Source organism: Pseudorca crassidens, chromosome 6 (genome assembly GCF_039906515.1).
Source record: "Pseudorca crassidens isolate mPseCra1 chromosome 6, mPseCra1.hap1, whole genome shotgun sequence".
Lineage (NCBI taxonomy): Eukaryota > Metazoa > Chordata > Mammalia > Artiodactyla > Delphinidae > Pseudorca > Pseudorca crassidens.
This window is the reverse complement of record NC_090301.1, coordinates 134,111,754-134,125,089: the sequence shown is the minus strand read 5'-3', so window position 1 is coordinate 134,125,089 and position 13,336 is coordinate 134,111,754. Positions and strand designations below refer to the sequence as shown.

General features: G+C 40.1%; 1 protein-coding gene across 4 annotated transcripts in view; it reads left to right on the top strand.

Annotated features, from left to right (window-relative positions):
• The window catches only part of EPB41L5 (erythrocyte membrane protein band 4.1 like 5), a 146,036-nt gene that overhangs the window by 7,862 nt on the left and 124,838 nt on the right, over window positions 1-13,336 (top strand). For all 4 annotated transcript variants that reach the window (XM_067742357.1, XM_067742356.1, XM_067742355.1 and 1 more), the window contains exon 3: window positions 11,404-11,508. In XM_067742357.1, the coding sequence (XP_067598458.1) occupies window positions 11,404-11,508 (105 nt within the window). The remainder of the gene's footprint in view (window positions 1-11,403; window positions 11,509-13,336) is intronic.

The window sequence follows — 13,336 nt, the reverse complement described above, 5'->3', positions numbered from 1 at the left end:
TTTGTTGCAGTGCACGGGCTTCTCATTGTGGTGGCTTCTCTTGTTGCAGAGCATGGGCTCTAGGCACGTGGGCTCAGTAGTTGTGGCTCACGGGCTCTAAAGCACAGGCTCAGTAGTTGTGGTGCACGGTCTTAGTTGCTCCGCGGCATGTGGGATTTTCCTGGACCAGGGCTCGAACCCGTGTCCCCTGCATCGGCAGGCGGGCTCTCAGCCACTGCACCACCAGGGAAGCCCCAGGTTTTCCCTTTTTTTGATTTAGCTTCTCAGCCAGTCTAGTATGACTCTGAAAGAAGATTTAGAGTTGACGTTAGAAATTGAATGAAGCACATACTTACTTCCCATTGGGCTTAGCGTCAGTATTGATTGTGGCAAGCAGCCTGGAACTCAGATGATGGTCCAGGCAATATGCAAGGGATTATCTGTAGTTAAGTAGAGAAATCTAGATCTATATACTTCAAATTAATATACACTTAGTAGTAATGGTCATTTTCTTTCTTCCGTTCTCCTTTCCTCTCAAGATTGGGGGAGGAATTTAAATACCCTCTACTTCCTTTTTTTTAAGGAATTAACGTAGTGAGAGTGCCTTTCAGTAAAGGATAAGAGCAAGGCATCAGGTAGAAATTTCTAATTATCTGGTTTTTAAACTTTCTCTTTGGAAATGCCATAGTAACTCCTTCGATTTATGAGCTTAGTATTGTTTAGTAAATAGCCTGTCTTGTAAAACTCTGTGTCTCCTAAGTTTTAAATTAATGGGAAATATTTGATTAACCATTAGATAATAATTTTTATATATCTACTTTGCTGATACAGATGCTGAAATCTTTAAATTATATAGACCATTGTATCTTAAAATAACTGAAAAAACATCCTGTGTTCACGAATTGTAAGACTTAACATTGTTGAGATGGCAGTATACCCAAAACTGATTTACAGATTCAACATAATCCCCACCAGAATGTCAGCTGATTTATTTGTGGAAATTGACAAGCTGATTTTCAAATTCATATGGAATTGCAAGGGATCCAGAATAGCCAAAACAATATTTGAAAAAGAACAAAGTCGTAGGACTCACATTTCCCAGTTTTAAGACTTAACTGTAAAGCAGTAGTAATCTAGATGGTGTGCTTTGCTGGCGCAAGGACCAATGGAACAGAATAGAGAACCCAGAAATAAACCCACACATCTACGGTCAGTTGACTTTTGACAGGGTGCCAGAGCCATTCGATGAGGGAAAGAATGGTCTTTTCAACAAGTGGTGCTAGAACTGAGTAGCCACATGCAAAAGAATGAAGTTGGACCTTTAACTCCTAAATATACAAAAATTAACTCAAAATGGATCAAAGTCCTAAACATAAGACTATAATACTCTTAGAAGAAAATGCAGGGGTAAATCTTCATGACCTTGGATTTGATACCAGTTTCTTGGATATGACACCAAAAACATGAACAACAAAAGAATAAATAAATTGGACTTAATCAAAATTATAACCTTTGTGCCTCAAAGGACACCATCAAGAGAGTGAAAAGACTCTCACAGAATGAGAGGAAGTATTTGAAAATTATATATCTGATAAGTAACTAGAACATGTGAAAAATTGTTAGAACCCAATAATAAAAAGACAAATAACCCAATTTAAAAATGGGCAAAGGGGCTTCCCTGGTGGCGCAGTGGTTGAGAGTCCGCCTGCCGATGCAGGGGACACGGGTTCGTGCCCCGGTCCAGGAAGATGCAGCGGAGCGGCTGGGCCCGTGAGCCATGGCCGCTGAGCCTGCGCGTCCGGAGTCGGTGCTCCGCAACGGGAGAGGCCACAACAGTGAGAGGCCCGCATGCTGCAAAAAAAAAAAAAAAAAAAAAAAAAAAAATGGGCAAAGGATCTGAATAGACATTCCTCCAAATAGGATATGCAAATGACCAAGAAGCAGATGAAATGCTTGACATCATTAGTTGTCAGAGAAATGCAAATAAAAAACATGAGATACTACTTCACACCAACTAGGAAGGCTAAAATAAAAATGCCAGGTAAATACCAAGTGTCGGTGAGCATGTGGAGAAATCTGAACTCTTACATGTTTTAGCAGGAGTGTTAAGGTGGTCCAGCTGCTGCTCTGGAGAACAGTCTGGCAGTTCCTCAAATGATTGAACATAGTTACCATGTGATCTGGCAGTTCCACTTCTAGGGGTATGCTGAAGAGAATTGGAAACACGTTTACACAAAAACTTGTACACAGGTGTCCGTAGCAGCATCATTCTGAATAGCCAGAAGGTAGAAGCAGCCCAGACAGGTAAGTGCCAGCAGATGAATGGATAAACAAAATGTGTTATATCTGTATAATGGAATACTATCAGTACTTGACCATAAAGGAAATGGTACTGATACATGCTACATGGATGAACTTTGAAAACATTATGCTAGGTGAAAGAAGCCAGTCACAAAAGACCATATATTATGTGATTCCATTCGCATGAAAGTCTAGAATACAGAAATCCGAAGGGGAAAAAAAAAGGACATTGGGGGTTGCTTAGGGCAGATGGGTGGGGACCGAGGGGATGGTGTGAAGGGTGGTTGGGGCCAGTAGCTGAAGGATGTGAGGTATCTTTTTTAGGCGATGAAGATTTTCTAAAATTAATTGTGGGGATGGTTGTATATATCTGTGAATACACCTTTGAATTATATACTTTTAATGGGTGAGTGGTGTGGTGTGTGATTTATATCTCAGAGCTGTTTAAGAATGCATGGATTTTTGTATACTTGTGCTTTATTCCACTTAAAGTTTTTTTAGTCGTTAAGAAAGATGATAAAAACGACATATAGCTTTGATTTAAAGGTGATATGCTTGATTCATTACAGGGAAAAAAAGTAAGAGACTACAGTAATAAAGGCACAAGATGATGGGGCTGCACAATAATTGTGGCTGTGAGTTTGCAGTGGAAGAAATGCTTTGTACATGGATATGGGGGTGGAGAATGTAGATTAGAAATGAGTAAAATATAATTCTCGCTCTGGTGTAGAGGCTAATGTTGATTGTGTGGAAGGTCAGGAGAGGGTAGTCGGCTGTCATGCGGAGAAGGGGTAAAGGGATGAGGTGGGGAAAAGAGCTTCAGTGGGATGTGTTTGGGAGCCATATTTCAGAAGGTTTAAAGGAATTATTAGGGACAGTCTTATATTTTTTGGGTCTCTTATAGTCCCTTGTACCCAGTGGTTGCTTAATAAATATTGTTTAGTTGTCTGAGGGAGTGCATGAAGGGAAAACGGGGGATTGACACGCGAGATTTGGCAAGGAAGAAAGAAAATAGCACGGCAGCTAGAGCATGGCTGGATAGGGGAGATCTGAGTTTGTCGAAATGGTTTTACATACACAGGTGGAAATGATAGGAACGTTCTAGGAGGAATACCATCTTATGCTGAGAAAGATAGAAGACTAATGGGAAGATGCTCTCTTGATGGTCTTAATTTTCCGCCAAAGAGGTTATGAAGTGAGGACTGTGTCTGAATGAGGTGGTGACCTAGAGGAATTTGTTAGGAAAGAAAAGAATATAAATAGCAAGTACTAGTCTAGATTTAACTGAAAAATGAAACTGTAGTTTGCCAGAGCTGTGTGGATCTGTTTCATTTTTTGTTTTCTGCTTGGTTCGTATTCAGTAGCTGCAAGATGAGAGGGTGTATGAAAATGAATAGGACGTTGACCCTTGGATCAGGGATTTCACATCCCTATTGTACACACTGTGGCCACACTGGACCTTGTTACTCTTTGCCCAGACATGGCAGGCTATTTTACAACTCTGCCTATGCATAGGGTTTATACTAACTGGAATTATAGGTACAAAGTAGCCAGGAAGGAGGATTCAGGGTCTGGCTTTTTGGAAGGTAACATAGATGTACTCATTCTTGAAGTCAGAGTTCATTGGAGACCTAAAGGACGTTCTGAGCAGAAAGAACTGCATTCTGCTAAGGCTCAGAGGCATGACTTACTAGGGAAATTGTAAGCAGGTGAAAATGCTGGAGTGACAGGAGATAAGGCTGTAAGAGTGAGCAAGGAACAGTAGGAAAGACTGTTTATGCCCTGGAATTCGCACTTTAATCTGTAGAGGAAGAGGAATAATTTTTTAAGGATGAGAGTGACATTCTGTTTTGCAGTTTTAGGAATAATTACATTGGCAGCTTCTGCCACTTTGTCTTCTAACTCTTTCCTGCCTCGAGTCTGTCTCTGTCCTCAACCCCACCATAGACTGTCAAGACTTCATATCTTTCTTCATTTTGTTTTTACCTAAGGTGGCAGAGTTGTATCAGCCCTTCCAGGCCCAATTTCAGATATAAATTCCTCTGAAGCCTTTACTAGTTTTAAGCAGACTTAACTCACCCTCATTTCCTTAGCATTTTGTCGATACTGCAAGGATAGCACTCATATTTATTGTGTTTAAACTAGTTGTGTATGATTTTATTCTTAGTAAGAACCTTGTGATTGCTTGAGGACAAGAAGTATGCACATATTCATCTGTGTACCTCTAGCAGCTAATGCGTAACAGGTGTCTGTCCAGTAATTGTTGAAGAGAATTGAATGGTATATTATGTCAAAAATGTTATTTCCTGTGAATTATTAAGTACGTAATGAAATGAAAAACCCTTAAGAGAGTATGGAATGGGAAAAAACCAAAAACACTAATTCAAAAAGACACGTGCACCCCAGTGTTCATAGCAGCACAATTTACAATAGCCAAGACATGGAAGCAACCCAAGTGTCCCTCAACAGATGAATGAATAAAGAGAATGTGGTACATATATACAATGGAATGCCACTCAGCCCTAAAGAGGATGAAATTTTGCCTTTTGCAACAACACAGATGGACTTGAAGGGTGTTATGCTAAGGGAAATAAGTCAGAAACAGACAAATACTGTATGATAATCACTTATATGTGGAATCTAAAAAATAAAACAAATTAGTGAATACAACAAAAAAGAAGCAGACTCACAGATATAAAGAACAAACTAGTGGTTACCAGTGGGGAGAGGGAAAAAGAGAGGGGCAAGTTAGGGGGAGGGGATTAAGAGGTACAAGTGACTGTATAAAATGAATAAGCTACAAGGATATATTGTACAGCACAGGGAATACAGCCAACATTTTATAATAAGTATAGAGTATAACCTTTAAAACTTGTGAATCACTATATTGTATACCTGTAACATATAATATTGTACATCAGCTATACTTCAATAAAAAATTTTTTTGAGACAATATGTTTTTTAAATTAATTTATTTAATTTTGGCTGCATCAGGTCTTCAGTGCTGCGTGTGGGCTTCTCATTGCGGTGGCTTCTCTTGTAGCGGAGCATGGGTTCTAGGCACGCGGGCTTCAGTAGTTGTGGCGTGTGGGCTCAGTAGTTGTGGCTTGCAGGCTCTAGGGTGCAGGCTCAGTAGTTGTGGCGCACGGGCTTAGTTGCTCTACGGCATGTGGGCTCTTCCGGAATCAAGGGTTGAACCCATGTCCCCTGCATTGGCAGGTGGATTCTTAACCACTGCATCACCAGGGAAGTCCGTAGAGACAATATTAAAAACAAGAAAAAAGAAACGTAATGGGATAGAGCCAACTGATTTAGGAACCATTTCCAGGGTTGATAGTAACAGATTGGTATTTTTAAAAATTAATGATTGAGTCAAGTGTTCACCCACCCAGAATAATATTATCAAGATCACATTTTGCAGTTCGTCAGTGATGCATTTTATTTCTGGGTTAGAATCTGAAATTTTTATGAGATCAACATACTGCAGTTAACTTATTTACTTCTTGTCTGAGACTTATTTTCATGAAACAGTATAGTTCTTTTTCATGCTGACTGGACTCCAGATGAAAGTTTTTAAAATATTCATGCTATCCCTGAATTTCCAATAAAGATGTTTTGGGAGATTCTCATTTTGAGATGTCAGATTTCTGTTAGATTGAGCATTATTAACATCAGGAACCTGCAAATACCTTGTGTTCACTATCGGTTGGCCTATAATTAGCCTCTATTAAGGAGTCAGTACATACCCTTGAAAAGACTTTTATTCTGAGGAGGCAGCTACCCAGCTGGCAGAAGCCCATTCTCTCTTTTCTCAAAACACAGCTCCCATGTTTCAAGAAGCTGGCAGATGATGCTTTGGCAGAATAAAGATGCGGATGAGAGCATGTGGGATCTTCCCAGGCCAGGGATCAAACCCGAGTCCCCTGCATTGGCAGGCAGATTCTCAAGCACTGTACCACCAGGGAAGCGCTTTTTTTTGATGTGGACCTTTTTTTTTTTTTTTTTTTGGGTCTTTATTGAATTTGTTACGAATTTGCCTCGGCCCTGAGGCATGTAGGATCTTAGCTCCCTGACCAGGGATCAAACCTGCACCCCCTGCATTGGAAGGCAAAGTCTTATCCACTGGATCGCCAGGGAAGTCCCTTAAAATTTCTTTACCTGAATTCCCTACCCCTCTTCCATCAAACTCTCAGGGAGTGATACATTATAATGAAAGGAATGTATCTAGTATTCCTTTCCCTTTCCCTTTGGAATGGGAGTGAATCACAGACCTGAAAAGTTGTTTGTTGAATGGGAAGTGATTGACTATGGTTTTCTGATTCTTGGGCCTCTCCTCTAGGACTCATCTACACCCCCACTAATTTCTCAGAGCTAAATGGAGCTGATACAGACTAGGGTTGAGCTCTTTCTGTTGTTACACATAATCCAGAGAAGCTTATTCATCCTAATGAATATAGCAAAATAAGGAGACAAATTTAAAATAAAGGACAAATTAGTGAGTGGGAAGATCATATTTAGGAACTCTTTTCATAGGAGGAAAGAAAGTACAAAATAGGAAGCATAAGAGAAAAGTTAAGAAATGGAAGTTAAGTCTCTATTCCCCTAAGATTAGGAGCAAGACAAGGATGCCTGCTTTCAGCACTTTTATTCAACATAGTATTGGAAGTTCTAGCCAGAGCAGTTAGGCAGAAAAAAGAAATGATAGGCATCCAGATTCTAAGGGAAGAAGTAAAATTACTTCTGTTCAAGATGACTTGATCTTATAAGTAGGAAACCCTAAAGATTCCACAGTAAAACTATTAGAGCTAATAAAAGAATTCAGAAACATGGCAGGATACAAGATCAACCAACAAGAATCAAGTGCACATCTATACACCAGTAGTGAGCAATCCAAAAATGAAATTAAGGCAATAATTCCTTTACTATAGCATCAAGGAGAATAAACTACTTAGGAATAAGTTTAACCAAGGAGGCAAAAAACATGTACACTGAAAACTACAAAACATTACTGAACTGAAAGAATATCTAAAGAAAAGATAGCCCACGTTCATGGATTGAAAGGTTAATATTGTTAAGAGGACAGCACTACCCAAAGTGATCTGTAGATTCAGTGCACTCCATATCAAAATTCCAAGACCATTTTTTGCACACATAGCATAGGACAGATCATCCTAAAATTCATATGGAATCTCGTGGGACTCCAAATAGTCAGAACAGTCTTGAAAAAGAAGGAAAAGGTTGAGTTTGCATGTCCTGATTTGAAAACTTATTACCAAGCTATAGTAATCAAAACAGTGTGGTTCTGGCATACAGACAGACCTGCAGACCAATGGAACAGAATGGCAAGTCTAGAAATAAACCTTCAAATACATGGTCAAATGATCTTCTGCAGAGGTGCTAACACCATTCAGTGAGGGAAGAGTCTTTTCAACAGATGATGCTGGGAAAATTGAATATCCACATGCGAAAGAATGAAGTTGGATTGTTATGTTACACCATATACAAACATTAACTCAAAATGGATCAAAGACGACTGTGGTATTGTGATTTATAATAAACATATATTTGATCCTTGTCCTGTTTCTGGCACAGAGCTCCTAAAGCCCTTGGAATTTTCTAAGTCAGGAGAGCCCTAAAAGTGTTTTTGTTATGTTAACGAAGCCCACTGATAGGGGTTGGTTGACTGGGGGGACTCACCATGTGATTAGGAGGTTGGAAGCTGGCACCCCCGGCCCCACCCCAGCTGGGAGGGAAGAGGGGCCAGAGATTGAGTTCAGTCCCCAGTGGCCAGTGATTTAATCGGTCATGCCTATTTAATGAGGCCTCTGTAAAGATCCAGAAGGACAAGTTTGGAGAACTTCTGGGTTGGTGAACCAGAACACTTCCACGTGCTGGGTCCCAAACTCCACTGGGACAGAAGCTCTTGTGTTTGGGACCTCACCCTGTGTATCTCCTCATCTGGCTGATAATTTGTATCTGCTGATAATCCTTTGTAATAAACTGTTAATCTAGTGAGTAAACTGATTTCCTGAGTTCTGTGAACTGTTCTAGCAAGTTAATTGAAGCCAGGGAGGGGGTCATGAGAAGCCGGTAGCCAGTAGCAATCTGGACCTGCGATTGGCATCGGAAGTGGGAGCAGTCTTGTGGGACTGAGCTCTTAACTGGTGGAGTCTGATGCTCTCTCCAGGGAGATAGGGTGAGAATTGAGTTTGTCTGACACGCAGTCAGTCTCGTTGGAGAACTGAGTTAATTGCTTGGTTGTGAGGAAGACGCGGACACATCAGAGTGGGTGTAGAATCAGAATGACAAAATTTTAAGTGTGAGAGCTAAAACTATGAAACTCTTAGAAGAAAACATAGGGGAAGATCTTCATAACATTAGATCTGGCAATGTTTTTTTGGATATGACAATAAAATGTAGGCAGCACAAGAAAAAATAAATAAGTTGGACTTCATCAAAATTAAAAATTTTTGTGCATTAAAGGACACTCACTATCAAGAGAGTAAAAAGACAACCCACAGAATGGGAGAAAATATTTGCAAATTGTGTATCTGATAATGGATTAATATAGAGAATATATAAAGAACTTCTACAACTCAACAACAAAAAAGCAAGTCAAATCAAAAATAGGAAAAGGACTTGAATAAATATTTCTCCGAAAAAGATACGCAAATGGCCAGTGAGTACATGAAGGTATGTTTAACATCAGTAGGCATTAGGGAAATGCAAATCAAAACCACATGAGATACCCTTTTACACCCATTAGATTGGCTATTACCAACACAAAAAAAGAAAATCCAGAAAATAACAAGTGTTGGTGAGGATGTGGAAAAAGTGGAACCCTGTACATTGCTGGTGGGAATGTAAAATGGTGCAGGTACTACAGAAAACTGTTTGGCAGCATCTCAAAAAGTTAAACATGGAATTACAGTATTCTACTCCTAAGTATGTACCCAAAAGAATGGAGAGCAGGGACTCAGATACTTGTAAACCACTGTTCACAGCAGTATTATTCACAGTAGCCAACAGGAGGAAACAACCCAGTGCTCATCAACAGATGAGTCAGTAAACAAAATGGCCCGCAGTTGTCCCTCGGGGTCTGTGGGGGATTGGTTCCAGAACCTGCTGCAGATACCAGAATCCAAGGATACGGAACCTGCCGTATGGAGGGCCGACTGTATACGTACCGTGGAATATTATTCAGCTTTAAAAAGGAATGAGGGACTTCCCTGGCGGTCCAGTGGTTAAGACTCTGAGCTTCCACTGCAGGGGGCACAGGTTTGATCCCTAAGATCTCACACATGCTGCACAGTGCGGCGGGGGTGGGGGGGGTGGGGGAGGGAAGCTGAAATTGACATCACACTTTTCAGTGACAACATAGACTGTAGGAGGACGATAGAGTAATATATTTTGAGTGATAGAGTAATGTATTTTGAGTAATAGAGTATTGACAGAAAGTAACTTTGAACCTTGAATTTTATATCCAGCCAACTGTCATTCAAGTATAAGAGCATGATTAAAATATTCTCAAACATAGAAAGTCCCACATGGGAAACATTTCTTGAGGAAAAACTCAAATGAAGAGAGAAATCTAGCAGATGCTGCTAGGTATGTGTAATGTACATGTGCAAGACATGTAAAGAATGATTGAATACCAAGGTAAAGTTGTTGTCTTAAAAAAAATTAGCCATGACCAAAGAAAAGAAAAATAGAGGAAGTATATCCATAAAACCTGATGAGGATTGGGTGGAGGGGAGGCCGGGGGCATGAGGCCCTGGTAAAGTTCTATCTTCATAAAGGGGTGAGAGTTTACCAAATAGAAAGGATGTAGAAAGTGCAGAAAAAGCGGTGGACAAGTCGAAATAATCAAGTTGTCAGTTAAAAGGCAGAAATTGATGATTTAATTAAAAAAATCTACATTTTTTTATGGGAAATATTCTAAATAATTTAAAACTACGGGGAGGGGCATGGATACAACATACATGAAAATTGAGGATCTCAACAGTGCTTTTACTTAAAAGGTTATATTTATGGATAGTTACCATATTAGAAACTAAAACAGAAAAATTAGGGACTTCCCTGGTGGTCCAGTGGTTAAGACTTCGCGCTTCCATTGCAGGGGGCGCGGGTTTGATCCCTGGTCAGGGGACTGAGATCCCACATGCTGCAGGGTGTGGCCCCCCCAAAAACCCTGAAGAGTTAAAGAAAAACTTTACTGGTTAATTTAAAAATAGCAATAATATACCCCTTATAGGTTAACAGAAGTAACATTTTCATGAAAAATAACTCTTACTAAACAACAAAAGAATGTAGTGAGAAGAGTAGCATTATTTTATGCACTTTTGCCAGTCTCTTTAATGCTTGATTTAATAGACCAGTACTTAGATTCTCTCATCTGCTCCTGCATTCAGTCTGTTGCAGTATGTTGTTTTGATTGAGGGTACGTGAGGAGAATCCTGGGACCGTGTGGATCTTTCATCTGGGGATCCCTCAGGGGCCCTGAGAGCACACTCTGCGACCTGCTTTTTCTGCGCAGGCTTCTTTGTTATCACCCTGACTCCCTCCAGTTTGGTGTCTCCTGAGTTTATCAGTAGTTTTCTTGCTGTCCATTTTCCCTCCCACCTTCCATTTCTGCTTTTGCTATTTCCTACCCTGCATTCTTTCCGGTTTAAGACCGATCTTCAAGCCTTCACTGATGATTCTAGTGTCAGTGACTCTCTCTTCTCTGGCAGATATAGTTAGTTCCACATGGTTTGTGCTTAAGTGTTCTAAGATTTCTTGTTTTCTCTTTCCAGTTATTATAAAGCTCCTTTAAAGTAGGGACCCTAAAAATTGACAAGCAAGAGTTTCTTCTTACACACAGTGTTAGGTACACAGTAATATTTGTTGCTTGATAGGAAGTGACACCATCCAGCAAAGCACATAATAGATCACAAATTCTCTTTTGGCCTTAAATGGTTTATGGGAAAACCATGGTATCTTGCCCATAACTGGCTACATAGTAATACTTGGTGTTGCAACTATTTTTTTTTTTTTAAGAGATCTTGTGTAATTAAAACCATCTTCAGTTCAGACTTGTTGATCTTATGAGTCACTTACTGATTTATTTTCTTGCCATTTCAGAAAAAAGCCAAAGGACAAGAGCTGTTTGATCAGATTATGTACCACTTGGACCTTATTGAAAGCGACTATTTTGGACTGAGATTTATGGATTCGGCACAAGTAGCAGTGAGTATCTGTTTTTTGGAGGCTCTAAAATGGGGACAGAAATGAAAATTGTCAGATGATGTGCTAAGTGCTACAAGGCTATACATATACTCAGTGTCTTCTTTTTTCCTGTGCTTTTCTTATTATGGCCTGAAGCTTTGACCCCTTGCTTAAGAATAACCTAAAGTGCTTGTTTTTTAAAAAAAAAAAGAGTTCTGGCCCTAAGCCAAATTGCTGGAGCATGATCTTTGCAGATGAGACTTGGAAATCTCAGCTGGTGGATTGGTCTCGGGCAAACTAGAGTTACCACTGTGTCTTGAGGATGCTGGGATGGGAGGTTTCTGGGCTCTTCGGTGGATGAGTGACAGAAGTTCCTAGTTTGCAAATTAAGGTGAGAGGACTAGGGTATCCCTTCCAGATCTCTGATTATCTAGATGTTCTTTGACGTGTGCATTTCAGATGAGAGAACAGCATATGTAATAGGGCAGGAAGTTGGAGGCTTCTCAAAGAATTGAGTACTTTACTAGGATTTGACTGGAGGGTATTTGCAAGAGAGTAGTAGTTAAGATTGGAAGGTGGATTCGTGGCCAAACTGAATAGCAAAAATGTTAATAATAAATTGGCACTATTCTCTAATAATTGGGATTAGGGATTTTTCAGGCAGGGAGGCTATATTTTTCTTCAGGAAGTTTTACATCTGAATATTGTGTAGGATTGCTTGGAGTGGGCAGAGAACGAAGTCAGGGAGAGTCAGTGCACACACTTCGGGGATCAAAGTAATATTAGGGCCTAGAGTAGGGCATTCACAGTAGCCGGGAGAGGGAGGGAGCAGGGAGAAGGATATCAAGACCTTAAGGCTTGTTTTCTGGAAGTTTGTGATGGTGTGTGTGTGTGTTTAGTGACATAGTAATTGCAGTGTTTAGGGCCCGACCCATAGGGACAAATATATTGCGTAATGAGAATTCTCGGGTTCGTTTTGGAGTGAGTTTTCGGTGGTGGGGAGGCGTTTGGTGTGATTGATAAATTAACTGGAATACCCCTGTAAGATACTGTATAAAGCCACATGTCTTGGAGATGGACCCCTAGGATGGTTTTACAGAGCATCCTAGCTAAGTGTGCAGCTGGTGACAATGTTAGTTGCAGCTGCTCTCTTGATCCCCTGACCCCAATTAAAAACAAGCATGAGCATTCAGCTACAGGGTATTGGTTGGGTAAAGTTTGATGCGTCCTTGCGGTGGGGCACCTGCAACTCATTAAAGCAGTTATCTTTAAGTATGCTAATTGACATGAATGACGAAAAAATAAAAAGCGTTACAAAACAGGGCGATGGAATTTTTCTGTTTTTAAAAAATCTGGATATGTGCGCACCCGTAAACCTGAAAAGTTTTGAAAAGCTGTTTTCCATAGTTTCAGAGTTCTGATCGCTTAATAGATTTAGTGTAGGAGGCATGTCTTTCATTCTCCTTTTGAACCTTATTTCTTGTCTATTAGAGGAAACCCCCTAAGGGCAGGGAATGAGCCTTAGTTAACCTCTGTTACCCAGCATGTGGTAACAGCCCACAAGACCATTTACTGAATTGAATTATCCTCTGCTACTTAGTTTGATAAAGGCTTGGTTAACTGGCGAGTTGAATATCATTAAACTCTCATCTCTAGAATAATGGAGTTAAAGTCTTACAACCAGCTGAAAAGAATAAATCATTTTGGGGGAAATCACACAGCCTCTTGTTTTTTGAGGGGTTGTGTGGGAAAAGAGGCAGAAGTGTGCCAATGTTACGTTTCAGGTACTTTCTTTCCATTTCTTAAAGTACTTAAGTAATTGTGGAAAGAAGCAGACGTGCAGCCATTC